Below are 13,411 nucleotides of genomic sequence, written 5' to 3' on the forward strand. Positions count from 1 at the left end.
GCTCTCTGTGACCTCCTATAAAACGCAACACAAGCTAAAGTCAAAGTGTTAGGAAGCTTTCTAAGAAATAGACTGATGTAATGTCTTTGTTCATTTAATGTCTTATAACAGCTCATAGGTGTTTATGCTGTGCGTCATAAGCATTGGTGTCTGACCTAAATTATGATGTGGTGAATCATGTGGTATGGAAGGCAAAAAACACAATATTTTCTATAATGGAAGCATCATTGAAATTGTTCTTTGGGGTCTCTAACGGGACCAAAGAATCTCAGGTTGTTGGAGATAGATGTGGATTTTTCAAAATAAAATATATGACCCAAAAGGTTTAGCCTTTATTGAGCCTTTATTTTTATGACTGCAATCACTGGTTGTTCTGGTAAGTTTCATCCTTATTACTCATCCTACCTGGAATAGAGTGAGGTAAAGTTGATGCTGTACACCTGCTATTATAAATCATAATTGCAGGATCAAAGGGAAGTTTTATGTCTGTGCCTCAAGGTGTTTCTGAACTCATTTTGTGTGCACACAAGTCAACACAAGTTCAGTTTTAAGTGAGCTCTGGAACACTTAAAACCTAAAACACTTCAAAACTTGCTTATATATCTATATCTATATCTATATCTATATCTATAGATAAGATAAGATAAGATAAGATAACCTTTATTAGTCCCACACGTGGGAAATTTGTTTTGTCACAGCAGGAGTGGACAGTGCAAAAGTTATGAGGCAAAATTTAGAATACAATAAGAATAAATACAGTACACAACTGTACAGAATAGAATAAAATAAAATACTATATACAGTAGAATAAAATAAAATAAATATACAATAAGATAAAAATAGAATACAAATACAAATACTATATACAACTGAGTAAAAATACAACGATGACAGAAAGGATTATTGCACTTAGTATTATTGCATATGTATGGATGTGTGTGCTTGATCAGTTAAAGTCTTTATTATGGAGTCTGACAGCAGTGGGGAGGAAAGACCTGCGAAATCTCTCCGTCCCACACCGTGGGTGCCGCAGTCTCCCACTGAAGGAGCTGCTCAGTGCTGTCACAGTCTGCTGCATGGGGTGGGAGATGTTGTCCATCAGGGATGACAGCTTAGCCGCCGTTCTCCTGTCACTCACCACCTCCACTGGGTCCAGAGGGCATCCTAGAACAGAGCTGGCCCTTCGGATCACCCTGTTCAGTCTCTTCCTGTCCCCAGCAGAGATGCTGCCGCCCCAGCAGACCACGCCATAAAAGATAGCAGAAGCCACAACAGAGTCATAGAATTTCTTCAGGAGTGGGCCCTCCACTCCAAACGACCTGAGTCTCCGCAGCAGGTACAGCCTGCTCTGCCCTTTCCTGTAGAGGGCGTCTGAGTTATGAGTCCAGTCCAGTCTATTGTTCAGATGAACACCAAGGTACCTGTAGCTGTCCACAGCCTCAATGTCCATACCTTGGATGTTCAGTGGTTGCAGTGGAGAATGCTTGTGCCTGCGGAAGTCTACCACCAGATAGATAGATAGATAGATAGATAGATAGATAGATAGATAGATAGATAGATAGATAGATAGATAGATAGATAGATAGATAGATAGATAGATAGATAGATAGATAGATAGATAGATAGATAGATAGATAGATAGATAGATATACACTCACAACAATTAAGTTCTCAACTGAAACAAAACTTGTCTCACATCAAAAACTCTATTTGCCCACTACAAAACCCTGTCTCTAAAGAGTGTAACCTGAGTGGCGAACAAGGCGTTGGCCATAGTGTGCCACCAAAGGGGGTTGATACCACTTGGCATGATGCTGGACGACAGCCCTTATTCACTGTCAAAGGGGTTTCTATTCACAACGGAGAAAACGATGAAATGCCTCCATTATAGTGGGGACCAAAGGGCCCCAGTGCAGCCAGACACCTGATCTCCTCTTTGGCTCTGGCTTCCCTTTGTCAGAGTATTTCATAACTAGCATACCCACTTTAAAAAAGGACTTGATGCCGGAGCAGCGATGGACCTGAGACTCTGTGTTTCTGCACTCAGACATGGGAAATAAACAAACCATCTTTACGGCACAGCAGCTAGATGCCTATCAGGTTGGTATCACTCATGTTTCTTTATCAATTAATTGATAAGGCTCACTCAGAATGAATGGAGCTACCATTATCAGTATTAGCTTAACATCTACGAACAAGATTAATCAGACCTCTTCATACTTTTTATTAGCAAAAAAGAAAGGGATCCAGTCCCATGTGGTGCAGCACTTCCTGACATTCAGAGTCAGTGTTTTCCTGATATTGTGTGATGACTGGATTTGCTTTTGACTTGCATCATTTTGATGAAAAGAAAACTCTCAGAAGTAATTTGAGGTGCAAAGTTAGAGATGTCATATGGTAAATAAATGGTAAATGGCAAGTAAGGCATTTATAAATAAAGTTTTTCATTTGATTTTTGGTGCTAATGTAATGGAGAAATGTTGGAGAAACATTAATATTTACACAAAAATAATTGCCATTTAAAAAAAATTATTAAATTTCACTGCTTTGATCCACCGCAACATCACCACAACATGCTGATACATGATAATAATAATCGTAATAGACAGACAGAGATCATTTTGCCTGTTTTGTAAGCAATTCATAATTTGTTTCCAAAAACTGCATGTTTACTTCTCTACTTTACCAATATTGTGTAAAAATAAGTGTCTTTTATTGATGTATTGCTATTACTGAGTAAAGATTATACACATCACTGTATGCAAACAGCTCACATTGAATTTAAATTGCATTTACAGGACTGTACATATTTCACAAGAAAGGAAATTCTGAGGTGAGCCTACATTACTTCAGTTATTTTGTTTATACTTCCTGCTTTATGACATCCCTCCAGTGCAGAAAAGATCAAACTAAACATGGACTCAGGATAAGTTGTGTCAGATCTCATTAATTTCCTGAGTCATTGCTTATGTAGCATGCTTGACAGAGCTGAATTTTGTTCTATTCTGCACAATACCATACTGTAACTCTAAACTAGACTATCAGGACACCTGTCTTGATGTGGGGCAGACTGCCACTGAGATCACAGGCTATTTTTATTGTGCTGGAAAGTGTATAAGTTGAATGTTTTCTGTTTTCAAAATAGTGTCCGTAGCTGAAAAGCAAGTTCTTAACTTAACTTTTCCTTTCTAACTTTTCCTTGTCCCTTTAAAGTGTAACTCTACATATTATAGGACATATCTTGTAATTCAATATTGATAGTAAATTTTTTAAACCTTTCCTAGACTCTTCCACCGCTATCGGGATTTGGCACCGCAGCTCGTTCCTCTTGACTACACCAACCACCCAGATGTGAAGTTACCATATGAGCTGATTGGCAGCATGCCAGAGCTGAAGGTAGTCCCGCTGCACTGGTCCGCACACGCCCTGCAGACCCGCGCTCTCTCCCTGTGTTCCCAATCCATAATTAATGACCAATTAATCGACAGAATTCTTTGAGCGGTTATATGTTACCTGACTCCTTTAAACTTGAAGGATGTTGGTGGGTCCCAGAGGACACACTTGGTGGAAATAGGTCAATTATATGCCTCTTTACTCAGTGACAGCAAGGTAAACAGGTGTGTTAACAAGCTGGTCACTGACATGCCCCAAGAAAGGGAGAGTGAGCCGGTCACGATCAGGGTCACGCCCGAGGTTGCCACTTTTTCCAAGCTGTTTTTATTACTAAAGATAATTTTATGACTTTATTGGATTTCAAATAGAAAAACAAAACTGAAGTAAAATCACAAACAGCACAATTTTGTTAGAACAGGACTAAACTGCATCACATCGAACAGGCACAAGTTAGTTGTGCTGAACATTTGTGTGTTCATGCTTTGACTGTTTGTTTAGGACAACCCGTTTCGACAGAGGATCGCTGAGGTTTTCTCTGAGGATGGCGAGGGAAACATGACACTGGACGACTTCTTGGACATGTTTTCTGTCCTCAGTGAGATGGCTCCACGGGACCTCAAGGCCTACTATGCTTTCAAAATTTATGGTAAAATCTTCATAAATCAAGGATGCTTGTCATTGTTTTTGTTTTTTTCTTTAAAACCAATGTTAATTCCAACCAATTTTTACATTTTTGCAGTTTCACAAATCATACTGTGCATACTTTACTACACACGGTACATAACAAAGTATGCGAATAACCCTTCCTACTGCCACTGCAAGCTGAAAAAATACATTTAAATGTTAACATTTTACACCAAATAAGGAGATATTTCAACTTAAATGCACTGTTTACATCTGTTTGCAAAAGGCAATCATGGAAACAAAATTGCTATACGTTAAACTGCAGAAAACAGCATTGACTTAAGCTCATTATTAGTTAGAATAAGGGCAAATTTAATGTTAGAGCCATGCAGATATACCGCTGGATTTTCTGCACCTGATTTGAGTTGTGAAAGAGGATGTTTGGTTTCCAACATCCCAGACAGAAGAGTGGGCGTTAAACACATCTTGAAACTTGCAGCATTTAAAGAAGCGGTTTGTCAGTAAAACTAAACTGATTATTGTGCAAAAAATGTACGATGAAATCATCAGCAGTAATATATATTCATCCTGAAGGGTTATGGATCGGTAAACACAGCAGATGGGGAATGGAAAGTTTAGGATCATATACCAGCTCGTCAAAGCCTCGGTTAAAAAAAAAAGACAGCTGACAACTTGTGAAACTACACACGAGAACTTTTCATTCCTTATTCAGACTAACAAGGGTGACGTAGTTACACTATAATGAAAAGGATAAGAAAAAACAGCCTGCTTTTCTTCATTAAATTAATCATACACTAAATATTTCAGCCACATTAACAAAATATAAGGTGAAAAAAAAAAGTTGTTAGCTTTAGTTCCACATTTGTCCAAAACAATATATTAAAAACTGTCTTTTGTCCAACCAGATTAGTCTAAAACATGTTCAATTTACAGCCAACAAAGACACAAAAAGGCTTAAGTTGAATAATTCATTAACTGATGTATTATTTGACCTGTTGATATTTTTTTATTTATTTATTTTTTCTGTAAGATTTCAACAACGATGACTTCATCTGCAAGTCAGACCTGGAGAAGACGCTGAACAAGCTGACTCGTAACGAGCTGACAGAAGACGAGGTGAGGATGGTGTGCGAGAAGGTGATCGATGAGGCCGACCTGGACAATGATGGCCGTCTGTCACTCGAAGATTTTCAGCACATGATTGTTAGAGCTCCGGACTTCCTCAGGTAAACCAGCAGTAAACATTTACAATAACATGTAAACCCATCAACAAGGACTAGATGTGTTATTTGGTTATAACTATTGACTCTAATATAGAATATTGTCCTTTTGCTGACTTTCGTAATGAGAAGTGCTTTCTGTTCACAGCACTTTTCATATAAGGATATAAGCAAATGAAGCAATTCTCTACATTTGCTACCTGGAATAGCCCCAAAGGATGGACTGGAAATACTTCAGAATGAAATCCTGTCATCTTCACATCTTCATCATTTTTTTTTTAATGTAAAAATAAATAAAATGACCAAAATCATTGTTCTGGCATTCTTTAAGGAGTCCATGTCCAGTTTTTCTCTTACAGAAACAACAACAGTCATGCTGTGACTGCAGATCTTTCATCAGGTGGAGGCTTCGGCCAATCCCTCAAGACAAGGCTCATTAGCTATGATTATCAACAGTGGATTTGTGTCTTGTATCAAAAGGGGTTCAGTTACACTGGACAATAAACAATAAACACGCCAGAATATTCCAGTGAGCCAATAATAGGAGAGCCATTTGTCATGAAAGCAGTCAGTGGGTAAACTGATAGTTTCCTGTGACATCCAGCCAATAAAGCCACTGAATTGAAACGCACAAGGTTAGTTTTATAACCTTATTTTATTAAATCAAAAGTTCACATATCTACAAAATTGTAGATACATTTTATATGGGTTTAGAAAGTACAGTACAATTTAAGCAGACCTACTTTTTAGTGATATTTACAATGTTTTGTTGATTTTTCCTATTATTGTCCCTGTGTACTTCACACTAATGGAATAAAATATGGCTGTAAAAAGGGAAACATTTCAAGAAAACAAAAGATATGACTTAAAAACAAAATCAAAGAGGAAGTATCATATTTCAGAAAAAAATTATACAGCTCGAGTCCCATAAAAGTTTGCTCCCTATGTTTCTGTTTATGACTTAAAGCTCGAACAAAACGGTGCCGTCTTCACAGTTCGACACCCGCTCTCTTCCCGCTCAACAGTACCCCGCTGTGCTAAGTTTCACCTGCACTGATGCACCAATGCAGCTTTAAATAAACGGAGCGTGTCCTCTCTTTTTGGCTCAGTGACTGACACAAAACAAAAATAACAAAAAGCCCATACATTCAACCGTACAGCTCTGTAGGTATGTCTGAAAAAAAAGTACATTACACACACGCACAGGTCCGAGATTCACAATGCATAGCTCACCTATGACAGAATAGATTACTAGTGGTTAAGACAAATGGCCATGGTATTCATGAGGTCCCAAATTATTTGATATTACAAAAGGTGCATGAAACATATTGTCCCTCAATACTGTGCATGTAGGAACTTGATTTTAAGACTGACATAAACATAGAAACAATGGAAACAGACTGAGAATCCACATCTAAGTTCAACACAGGTGGAGTGTACATAATTGCATCACACTCCCCAGATTAGCTGTCTCTAATAAAATACTGATTCATATTTGAAGTTTGGCAGTTACCTAAGATGCACCGTGTGCTTCTGGCGCCACCTAGCTGTCAGATCTAATGTCCACAATGGGGAAAAACAAACCTGTAAAAGGATCCAGAATACCCCAAACAGGGCCATCTTTAGCTTAATTCAAGCCATCTCTATGTAAACTCATAAAATATTACTTTTAAACTACGGGTTGGCAAGCACAGTAGTATAAAAAAAAGAGAGGCTGAAAGACTTATCTTTTACACGCAGATATATGCTGAAATAACTCAGTCTGAGGAAGGAAACGTTTTTAAGAGAACTAATAACAGGGCAGTGGACTGCTCGCTGTGAACTACCAGAGGAGATCAAGTCCTTTGGGTGTTGTAAAATGTTGGTAATATATGTCCTTTATATTACCAAGACTCAAAAGGAGCAAAAGAAATTTATAGCTGTACTGTATTGCAAAACTATCACTTGGCACAGACTACACACAAACCACAATTTACTGGTAAAGTGCAAGGAGAGCTGCATGACAGCAGGGAAGGGGCAGAAGGGGCTTACAGTGTGAAACTTCAAGTGATTTTAACTGCTCATCAAACAACCAGAGACGTCATTCAGCTTAACTGCGACTAAGAGCTGACAGGAAAAATTCAGACATCAATCTATTTTAAAGAAGAGCTGAGGCGACAGACCAAAGGAGAGAAACAAACTTCAATAATAAATCGTTTAAAAAGTCATTTTTCAAGATAAATACCAATAAGTGCAGCATCTCAAATAAATGAGATTGCTGCTTTTCTGCCTCATGTGACAATAAACTGATTATTTTAGGACATCTTTAGTGGCTTCAAACAGGCTGTGATTTCAAACTATAAATTAAGGTCTCATTGTCACAGTAATCCTATTATTACAAATTTAAGACTGGTCATTTGCTACATCAAGAAATGTTCCTAAACAGAGTATTTGCATTTTCATCATTAGAATGACAAAAACCTAAACTGTAGTTTAAGATAATATATTCCTCTTCATCACTCACTGAAAGGAGGAGAATGCACCAATGGTGGAGTAATCATTTTCAGTCACAAAAAAATGATTGTCAAGGACAACAAGAGCAGTGCTCTCAGCTCATTCTGTCTGATCCTTGACTGACAGTGAAAAGGAAACCTGTACAGCTCTGTTTCACAGCATTTCAAGCTCATCAGCCTCTGGTTGAAATTTGTCACATAAAAAAAGGGACAGAGTGCTATTAAAAATAGATCTAAATATATCACATTTGTAATCCAGTCCACAAACTATTAATGACTTCTCATCCCTGGTTCTGCTACCGGTTGTGTGAATGAGTGAGTGAGGATAATGAAGAGACTAACTCTGGAGTAAGAGCCCATTCCTTTGTGTTAAATGGAACATCTGGATAATGCTCCTGGCTGAGTCCTCCAACCAGCAGAGCACCATGACTCATGAAGTCAACATTTATCCTTAAAATGGAAAAGATGAAACTCTGGAAGCTTTCAGAAGAGGAAGCAAGGAGGGGAAGTCCTCCATTTACTGACAATATAATGGCTTACGTGGGCTTTTAGGACTGACCATAGCTGGAGAGAAAGGGGGAGGAAGTGCTAAGAGCAAGAACAGTCTATTTATGTCCAGTCAGTATGAAAGGCCTCAGTCCTCAGAGTAGGCTACAGCGGAAGAAGCTGGTCTTTTTCTGAGGCTCTGAGATCTTTACGCCCTGACTGCTTCCTTGCGGTGTGTTGCCCTCCTGCAGCAAAAACAACAAAGAAAAACAAAAGACAAGTCAAAACACTGTCATCTGCTGCACAGTTTTCCACAAGCTGGAAAAACGCAAAAACATTCCATAAAGCGAGCCACAAGAGCTGCTGATCATTTTCCTCACAGTTTTATCCTTACCAATTTTGTGTCCATTTTTGATTTGATGTCTCTGGCCAGCATCAAAAACGCCTGTGAAACAGAAAAGCATGCTTTCAAAATTCTAATCTTCATCTACCGTAAATTCAACTCAAGAATTTAAGGCAGCTGGACCTAATAGTCACAAGGTTCAATTAGATTCAATTTTATTTATATAGTGCCAAACAGTAACAACAACAGTCGCCTCAAGGTGCTTATATTATAGGGTGAAGACACAAAAATAATAGAGAGAAACCCCAAAAAAATCAAACGACCTCTTTTGAGCAAGCACTTGCTAACAGTGGGAAGGAAAAACTCCCTTCTAACAGGAAGAAACCTCCAGCAGAAACAGGTCAGCGAGGGGCAGCCATTTGGCGCAACTGGCTTTGGGACGAAAAGTCCAGTTATCACCAACAAGGTTCTTAATTTTGTGCATATGGGAGCTTTGCTTTCTAACCACGAAAGATGACATCAATATTAGACATAAGCAGGTGACATGTTTTGGGGTTTTTCTGGAGGCAAATACTGTTGTGATTTAGCGCCATATAAATAAAACTGAACTGAATGTTTACATGACGTATCAAATTAACTGTGCCATGTGTTCTAGCTGACAAAGTGCTTACATTTTCCACGTTGATGTTGGACTTTGCGCTGGTCTCCATGAACTTTATTCCATACTCTAGTGCAAGCTGAAATAAATAAACAAATAAATAAAGCTTTAAAAAAAATTCTGCTGACACTTTTATTCAAAGCATATTACTTTAACATTGCAATAATGACTAAGATTCCCCCTCGACTGATGATCTAGGTGGAAATGACACAGCTACTTGTTGGTTTCCATCAATGAAGTAAATTTATATAAAATGTACTTACAGTAACCCCTGCATGTAACCAACCCTAACTCAGATGCATGTGTATTAAGGATGGGCATTTCAAGCAAGCACGCTATTTAACATTAACTAGGAACAAGTCGCCTATTTTCCAATAGTTGGAAACTGCTTTTAAATGACTATAAACAGCTGTGTCAGACTTTTCACCATGCTAGCTTTACCTCGTTTCCATTTGTTATATGCATTTAATCCATAAAAGACCCTTTGATGGCTGTAATAATGATTGGCTTTGCATATTACAGCGACATATAACCTCAGTCTGGCACATGGTACTTGGTAGTGCACCCTGTCGTTTAAAACCTAGCCGATGTTTTACTGCCACCTACAGGTAGTAAAAGTGCATTAAATCCAACCAGGCAATAATAAAAACAAGGAAGAAACACTTTTGTAAAATCATGGATATCCCAGATGTGAATGCACACAGACGCAAGAAAACAGAATGATAACATGTCTTTCTGTTGGACTGATTTTAAACTAGATCTTAATGTAACTTTACAGTGGCAGAAACACTAGTTTCTCTTCTCTCCTCTCAGTTTCACTGTGTTTGTGCTAGTGAACCTGAAACTGCAAGAACAGCCAACCATTCCTCCCCACAGGGAGAGCTCACTGTGTGACTACATGAAAATGACTCTTTGGAGAAGATTATGTGAGACCATGCATCTGTCAAGCTTCTCACCTTTTCCCCCATCTCTTTGGACACCTGCCGTTTGTCATTGATGTCACATTTGTTGCCAAGGACCATCTTCTCAACGTCCGCTGACGCATGCTGGATTAGAAGAGTTTGAATTTTAAAACAGTACATGATACCATACAGACTTTTGATGGGTAGAACATAAGTGGATGAGTTTATATTTGGACCAGAATGTACCTCTTCTATATTCCTTATCCAGTTCTTGATATTTTCAAAGGATTTTTCGTTTGTGATGTCGTAGACGAGCATGATGCCCTGTAAAGAGCAGTACAATCATAAATAAATGCAGGTGAAGCTGCACCTTCAACAGGAAAGAGGATGTAAATCACATCTGTCTGTCAGCATGTGAAGATACCCACCATTGCACCTCTGTAGTAGGCTGTTGTGATTGTTCGGAAGCGTTCCTGACCAGCTGTATCCCTAAAGAAAAAACATCATTAGTTATCTGAAAGCTTAAGGACAAAATATCAAATTGAATGTTTGTGGAAATTATTAGAAAAGTTAACACAAATTTCTAACTAATATCAAGCATGACAGCTAATACACTAAATGTATATTAAAACTGATGAAACAGTTATCTTAAACTCGCTAGTTGAACAGGCTGATATAGAGCTGGCAGTGTATAAACACATCCAACATACATGTAACGGGCTTTTTAAATACCTCTTCATTGGTACAGAAGCAAAACACCAGCATACAGTATATTACTACTGTGTAGTGCTTGTGGGTAACTGTATTAAGTCTGCAACAGTGCATTAATGTAACAAATAATAAATTCAAGGAAAACATCTCGGCACACAAAACTTTCTTCAACATAAACAAGCTATAATACTAATATCTGCAACCTTACAATAATTGTCAAATTTCAATTATGCTAGCTAGGATTACAATTGGGTACTCCTAGCTAGCCAGGTAACATTAACGGTAGAAGCCAAATATGGCACTACACTGAAGCAAAAAGCCTAACAGGTGGTCTGCTAATAACTGACTTTAGCCCTCTTTATTAAAGTCTGGAAGTTATGTGGCTTTATTTTTTGTGTAAATTACATTAAAATGTATTTCTTTTATTCTACATACACTCCTATCTGAAGTCTCTGTAGACTACAATGTTCACAGACAACACTGTGATCTGTAGTGAGAGTTGGGAGGAAGCCAAAGAGAACTTGGAAAGGTGGAGGTATGCAGTGAAGAGAAAAGGATTGCAAGTCACTGAAGCAAGATAGAATACATGTGTGAATGAGAGGAGGACATAACATAACAGTGAAGAGCAGAGGTAGTAAAGCTGGATAAGTTGAAACACCTGGGGTGAACCATCCAAAACACTGGACAGTTTATGAGAGAGATGAAGACGAGCGTTTAGGCAAGGTGGAGTGGGTGGAGATGAGTGTTGGGGTGATTTGTAACAGAAGCATAGTGGCATTAGTGAAAGGGAAAGTTTATACAAGAACAATGGTTTGAGGATGATGTCACTAGCAAAAACACAGGAGGCAAGGCTGGAGGTGGCAGAGCTGAAAGTGATCTTGAGGAACAGGTTTATATATGACTACATCAGAGAGACAGCTCAGATTTGAGCGGTTTAGAGACAAAGTTATGCTGCACTTCATTTGCATCAAGAGAGATGTAAATCCTGAGCTGAGCATGCTCCAGTAGTCAAGTTGGAGCAACAACAGGATTTGTTTAGCTACTTATCAAAGTAGAGCTGCTGCTGTAGCAGGTTCATGGATACAACCTGGTCAGTGTTCTAATTTAGCGAGTCACAAATATTACACAAGTATTACAATTTTACTACGGTTCATGGTTGCCATCTTGAATTGTTAAGCCTGGTTTTTCTGAGGCTCCTCCAACTTTCCGAGCTCAAAATCTGACTTGAGGGAACAGTTCAGATGTAAATTCCATCTGCCAACTTTAACTAGAACACACTATTACAAAGACAAAAAGGAAACGGTTTTGCCATGTGCACTGGAGGAATAGTTGAAATTGGGCAAAGCATGTTAAATATAGAGCTGTTAGTCAGGAGGAAAAGAGGAAGACCTCAGAGAAGATTAATGGATCTAGTGAAGGTCATAAAAGGGGTTTGGTGTAGCAGAAAATGAGGATGCTAGAGTTAGGGTGAGGTGGAGGCATATTATCCATTGCAAACCATGCAATGTAATGTCCACTCATGGAAAAAGTGGTAGTGGTTAAAACACATTAATTTTAAAAATGATTACATCTGTGATTCTTATCACTGATAATGTATAAGAAGCACATAAGCAGTGAACTCAAGTATTAAACTAGAGCTTGTAAAGTGTATATACATAGTGTAAAATACTGAAAATAATTATTTGAAAAAAAAAATCAACCAACACTAAATGTGTATTAAAACTAAATTAAAACAATGACAAATACAAAACATTGTCGGCAAAATTATGTCACATGTCCAGCATTAAACTTACCATATTTGTAACTTTATCTTCTTGCCGTCAAGCTCTATTGTCCTAATCTTGAAATCAATGCCTGCGATTAAAATAAAAACCCAACATGAATGTCAAATCATAACGATAGCTTAGTAGCTCGGCTCTAGCTGTCAACATTGGCTAAGTCTACTTTTTCAGCAAGAAAAATAACACCAACGGGCTGCCAATAAGCTACAGGAATATGATCATAAACAACCATTACACCAAATATCCGTGTTTCGTATGTCTTCCAAGAATGTAGACGGAGCCAAACGGCTAATGTGCCACTCGGCTAACCGTCTTGGTTAGCAACCCGGCATCAGGTTATTATACAACAAAACATTTCTGCTTAAACATGCGCCACACGTACAAACAAAGGTTATCAGTGCTTCACTTCACTACACTGAATTAACTAGTCAATCGTACTGCTGCTACTTTAGCAAATACACATTCCGCCTATATCAATGTAAAAGAGAAACTAGTTCCTTCTGCTGAAATCCAGCAAGTAGACGGCCTCACCGAGGAAGCCCATTGACGTACTGTAAACAGAGAATGGCTCGGTTTTGTTTCCCCCCAAATACTCACCTATAGTTGAGATAAACGTTGAATTGAAGGCGTCTTCCGAAAACCTGAACAGGACGCAGGTCTTCCCGACACCAGAGTCTCCGATTAACAGTAATTTAAACAAATAGTCGTATGTTTTCGCCATACTTGATATTATTGCGGAAATCCCGCCCGGCAAAGAAGCAATGTAAATGAGCTGGAATG

The 13,411-nt window shown here is 38.4% G+C and overlaps 2 protein-coding genes across 3 annotated transcripts; one reads left to right on the forward strand and one right to left on the reverse strand.

The window, feature by feature from the left end:
• Positions 1 to 2,049: 2,049 nt before the first annotated feature.
• cib3 (calcium and integrin binding family member 3) lies at positions 2,050 to 5,428 on the forward strand (the record flags this gene model as incomplete). 2 transcript variants are annotated; one of them, XM_082513702.1, is made up of 6 exons in its annotated part: positions 2,050 to 2,100; positions 2,799 to 2,833; positions 3,285 to 3,396; positions 3,892 to 4,039; positions 5,069 to 5,264; positions 5,407 to 5,428. In XM_082513702.1, the coding sequence occupies 6 exons, from the start codon at positions 2,050 to 2,052 to the stop codon at positions 5,426 to 5,428; spliced, it is 564 nt and encodes a 187-aa protein (XP_082369828.1). The 2 variants fall into 2 exon arrangements, with proteins under 2 accessions (XP_082369828.1, XP_082369829.1); XM_082513703.1 differs by lacking the exons at positions 2,799 to 2,833; positions 3,285 to 3,396.
• A 466-nt stretch (positions 5,429 to 5,894) lies between these two features.
• LOC309694008 (ras-related protein Rab-8A-like) lies at positions 5,895 to 13,411 on the reverse strand. The gene is made up of 8 exons (XM_082513701.1): positions 13,229 to 13,411; positions 12,644 to 12,704; positions 10,568 to 10,628; positions 10,386 to 10,463; positions 10,194 to 10,283; positions 9,251 to 9,316; positions 8,631 to 8,681; positions 5,895 to 8,481 (listed from the first exon to the last, which is right to left on the reverse strand). The coding sequence occupies exons 1-8, from the start codon at positions 13,350 to 13,352 to the stop codon at positions 8,392 to 8,394; spliced, it is 621 nt and encodes a 206-aa protein (XP_082369827.1). The 5' UTR covers positions 13,353 to 13,411; the 3' UTR covers positions 5,895 to 8,391.

Source organism: Aulonocara stuartgranti (assembly GCF_965226115.1).
Source record: "Aulonocara stuartgranti genome assembly, chromosome: 18".
NCBI classification, from domain to species: Eukaryota; Metazoa; Chordata; class Actinopteri; order Cichliformes; family Cichlidae; genus Aulonocara; species Aulonocara stuartgranti.